General features: G+C 41.8%; 1 protein-coding gene across 5 annotated transcripts in view; it reads right to left on the bottom strand.

Moving 5' to 3' along the window:
• The window catches only part of CLASP1 (cytoplasmic linker associated protein 1), a 156,519-nt gene extending 154,050 nt beyond the window's left edge, over positions 1–2,469 (bottom strand). For all 5 annotated transcript variants that reach the window (XM_009996037.1, XM_009996040.1, XM_009996036.1 and 2 more), the window contains exon 1: positions 2,275–2,469. In XM_009996037.1, coding sequence (XP_009994339.1) covers positions 2,275–2,469 — 195 coding nt within the window. The remainder of the gene's footprint in view (positions 1–2,274) is intronic.
• Between the last annotated feature and the right edge of the window lie 2,477 nt (positions 2,470–4,946).

The following is a 4,946-nucleotide window of genomic DNA, read 5'->3' as shown; positions in this document are numbered from 1 at the left end:
CGCTCTTACAGATTCTGACAGCACCAAAGTACCACTTCCACTACCGTGCTCCCCCACCATTCTATTTTTCGACATCACTTAAAAGAAAAGATTTTGTCTCCAATCCCAGAGCTGAGGTCAAGGACTTAATACTGTCGGGTTAAAATAGAAACAATGAGCAAAAACGACCAAAGCCTAAAAATGTCAATGATGATCATGACTTACATAGCTCAAACTTCTATTCCAACAAGGGAGACAGCTTGAGCCCTCCCTGTAACAGCATAGTAATTTTACCATCAGTTGAGGCTTCTTTTAATCCAAACTGAACTGGATTGTCTAAGACATGTCACTTCTCTTTGGTTTGCTGATGTTTCCCCAAGTGAATACATATAAGCACAAGTGTTTAGTTAGAAGAATCCTAACTGGACTTGTGAATCAACTGGAAGCTGTCCCAAGTTAGCAGAACATGGCTTTTTCAACTGTGGTGTAACAACCACAGTTTAGCTCTCCAGATGGTTGTTCTAGGGCAGCAATGCTTGGCCTTTCACTCTCAGGGTTGTTACATTAATCCATGAACAGGATTAGATGACACCAGCTACCCTGTTCTCCCTCACACCAGACAAAGCTGAGCTTCTGAACCCTCACTTCACAAGCAGTCAAGAAGAAACAAAACAGCAACACAGATGCAGGCACTAAAACAAAAGTAAGAGGTTGGCATAGGATGAAGCAGTAAGCCTTGGTGGGATACTGAAGCACACCTTGCTACATCACTAACCTCCAGGTAGCCAACTTGCCCCACTCAAATGTTTCACATCATGTTATGCTCATTCACTGATAAAACACCCTCCAGATGTCAAAGACATGTCTCTGTTATGCTTACTAAAACTCATTAAACACAGAAAATGCTATCTATAGAACACACACATTAATGAAAGTCAGCTCAGAAGCATGAGTTCTGGATCAGGCTCACTGCAGTACTGAAGTGCCACCAGTTTGTTACTGGAGAATGAATACCACAATGAACATTTTGGAACAATTTCAAGTTTAGTGTGCTGGAGCCACCTTTCCAATAAGAAACATGGAAGTCTAAGAGAAAGCCAGTTAGCAGGAAAAGGGGGAATATCAACACAGTGCTCTCAGAAAACGTTACGGATGCCACTTCTTAATGACAGCAAATTAAGATTTCTTCATGCGGTCAGTCAGAATGGATCCTCTATTGAGATCGTACTGGCTTTGGTAGCCTGTTGGCTTAGGTTTCTTTTTATTCCTACATACCAAACAGATTCTATCACAGCTGCTTATCAACAAAAATGAAGGAAAAAATGCAGCTGTGCAGAACATGCAGACCAATACACTGCAATCTCACAACCACTTCTCAATCAAAATTTCTCTTAAAAATAATGTCAATTCATTTGAGGACGGTAAGCTCCAGACCACTTGCAACCTATATGGCTAGTCTCCCCTTCACTACTACAGAAAATAACTCCAGTACAACTCTCAATTATCTTCAGGTTCAGCTCTGTAGGAAGTTGAGCTCTGTTTTTTCTGGACTTATTAGAAAGGAACAAATTCTCCTATTATAGCCAGTACTATAGCTTAAGTACTCAGTAGAGTATCTTCTGAAGGGACCAGCACAGAAGTTTTACAAACAACAGCTGAGAACCCCTCCCAGCTCCCACAGTCCATGGAAATGTTAGTACTTTCTCACTAAGACCTGTAGGGAGATGAAGCAGCATGACAGGGATAATAAGGTAGTGGAGTTCCATGTCCTACCAATGTACTGCAACACTGTCAAATTCAACAGATCTTGATATACACGCACTACCTTTACTAAGCTAAGTGCAGTAGATCAACTGTACTTAAGTTGCCCTTTGGAAATCGGGAAAAAATCTAACAAGATTTAATGACAGTAAAAAGATACTCCTGGTTATATGCTTTCTGCGGTTTTATCAACTTTATCAATGTGGTTGAAAATCACTGGCACTGCTAACTATCAAAATGATAAAAGCACATAACTAGTTAATAAGGCACACCAAAAAACAGGATATAACAGTTAATAGCAAATGTAAATCCATTTGAAGACAAATCCATTTACTGAATTCCTACTACCTTGAGTCCTCAATATTACCTCAAATATCAGCCACCAAGAAATGGGCCAAGAATGGTTGATTCAGCATAATTATTAGTTTACAGAACAGTGTATTAGCAAGTCTACTGGACAAATTTTACTGGGATCAAGTAGCACTTCACTTTAAAACTTCTGACTGTAATCATATTCCATCCGACAAGTCTTACCTTATAATTGCTGGAATTTACCCAAGAAGTGGCAAGTCCATCAACCATTTTATCCAGCATAGTTTGATCGTGTTCAAGATCATGTGACTTCTGTTTATCTGAGAAGTAATCTATCAACTCCTGGCCAACTTGAAGTCTCTTTCCAACATCCTTCTGCAGCACCTGCGCTAAGCAGTACTCCATACTGGGCTCCATAGTGTCTTAGAAATACAGCACCAGCAAGAAAGCTAGAGGGCAGCAGGTCCAAAAAATCCCTCTGTAAGTGTATGCAGGAGGTCGCCTCTTTGTTCGATGAAGGTTACTGAGGGTCTGGGTTTCAAAGATGCAATTCTGAGAATGGCAACAATGCACCATGTGTGTGTGAACAGCAGCTGGCAGGATATTAAAAGTCCAATTTAAATAACTAGTAATAGACGAAGCAACGAGCTGTGCTGTATTGTTGAGTCTGCAATAATTCTCAAATCAGTAGTCCATTCTGAAAAAAAAATGAAAAAGAATAGTATTATAGGTTAAATTAAGACTGGATCAAAAAATATTGAAAGCATGTCACAAAATAGGTTCTTCACATACAGCTGCAAAGCAATGATAAGCTGGATACCAACAGCATTGTTCTATTTTAAGGAACCAGAGAAGGTAGGTCAGGACAAAAGCCTTTGGTTCTTTACAACAACAGTTACCCATCAGTTCCCTAGAAGTTCTAGTGACAGTAAGCATGGGCTTAAGAACTGATTAGCAATCAGCATTATTGCAACTACTATCATCACCATCCACCCACAAAGGTAGAGACAAAATCCTTAAGCAGGTCACCAGGAAAACACATCTGCTTTGAGAAGTGAAAGCAGGAAGAGCTCTGGATCCTGTTTTGACTGTTGGCCTTCAGCAATAAATGCCATCAGCTGGCCAGCAAGGTACAACACTAACACTGTGCTCCAGGAATGTAAAATGCGCAGTTTTCAAAAACTAGGTGCTCAAGCTGTTTCCGGGGTGAACTCTATTATAACATGCCCAGGACACAGCACTGGCCTAGTGCAACAGTGTAAACACTGTTCAATCAACAGCCCCTGTGGCATCCCAAAAACCAAGGCTATAGAAAAGAAAGGCCAACCCAAACCTTTCTGCCAGTCAAAGGTACAACATCATGTGTAAAGTACACTTTTCACTTCTGTGTAAAAAAAATAAAAGGCTATGTTTGGGATTTGGTTATGGTCCTCAAGCCTAGAAACTTTCCTGTCCAAGGACTTGAATAGGGACCCAGCTATAGCTTTTTTGTCCTTCCCAAAGACAAAGGCTCTCAGCATCACCATACTGCTTCCTGAAGAACTCTCTTGTCACGTTTGCTCTTTCAGGAGGGGGTGATAAAAATCCAGAGTGTCTTTTTGTTTCCTATCTAATATCTAAAGTTAGAAATCTGCCCTAGTTTTTCCTGTCAGCAGGAGGAAAGCAGGTCAAGCTCAGAGCAAGGGAAGAGGCTATGCAGCAGACACCTGGTTCCATAAACAACTGGAAGGAAACTGGAGACACAAGTTCACACAAATTGGAAGCACTGAGGCACCAAATCTAAATACCTTCTGTTTGACTAAGTAAGGCCTTCATAAAGGTCTAAATAAAACAAAGTGGATCTTACAGCAGATGGGATGCACACAAAAACCTAAGCAGGGAGACTAAAGCACACCTAGCACAGCAGACTGTTTCAGTTTACTGTCTCACATCCATCCTCTTGGCCAGAATTACAAACTGCCACAACTTAACACCACCAAACACAGCATCTAGAAGCAGTACAGAGGTTTGTTGCCTTGAGCTTCCCTAACCCTTCAAGTGCTGCCAGACATATTCCAGCTGCCCACACTGGCTGCATTGCTTACTCACTAGGCAGGAGGAGTCACCGGAGAACAGGTCCCTCAGTCCCAAACAGCCAGTTCAGATCCCTGCTGGCTGACAGCAGCCAAAACTGGTTCTGTACATCCAGGGACTCACCTCAGCCAACTGTCTGACAAATCCTGCCATCAGCCAGAAGAGATTGTTTGTGCCTGTAGAATAAACTCCTTCCTTGCCAGCAAAACCTCATCCTCCAGAGCAACAAGGAAGCATTAGCTACAACTGCACACACAGTACCTAGGTCTTTAAGTTAGTGCCATGATAATTTACTCCTCATGACCATCACCCCAGCCTGAACTGTGTAAAGAACAAGAAGCATAACGGAGAGAGTTTGCCAAGTCAGTTCAAAAGTGATTTGCAAATTCTAACATTGTTAACACCACCTCAATCAACACTCTTGGACTAATGCCTTTTTTCTTTCAAAAAAAGAGGCATGGGTTTCAAAGTAGAGGAAAGCCATGTCTTTTCTTAATGCTGAAGCTACAGTTTCTCACTTCAGTTTAGCACCAGCTCTGAAAGATGGGAGTTTTCCCATCCTCAACCAAAATGGTTCACAACACATCTCTGACTACCCATGGCAGCACAAAGAATAGGGCTGCTTCAAGCAACCCTAAAAGTGCAGCTGAAGTTTTCCTCAGTCTCCCTTTCTGTACCTTTGAACACTGAGTGTCCTTGCCCTCTAGCATGGGCTAAGCCTGCTCCTTGCTGAGGGCACTGCTGTTATGCAAGACAGTGTTACACAAAGGAGTCTAAGCATCTAACTGAAGGATTTTCACACAGTAGGGCAGCACTCCACT

The sequence above is a fragment of the Chaetura pelagica genome, unplaced genomic scaffold (assembly GCF_000747805.2).
Source record: "Chaetura pelagica isolate M959 unplaced genomic scaffold, ChaPel_1.0 scaffold3, whole genome shotgun sequence".
NCBI lineage: Eukaryota > Metazoa > Chordata > Aves > Apodiformes > Apodidae > Chaetura > Chaetura pelagica.
The sequence above is the reverse complement of the archived record's forward strand: the minus strand, read 5'-3'. Positions and strand labels throughout refer to the sequence as shown.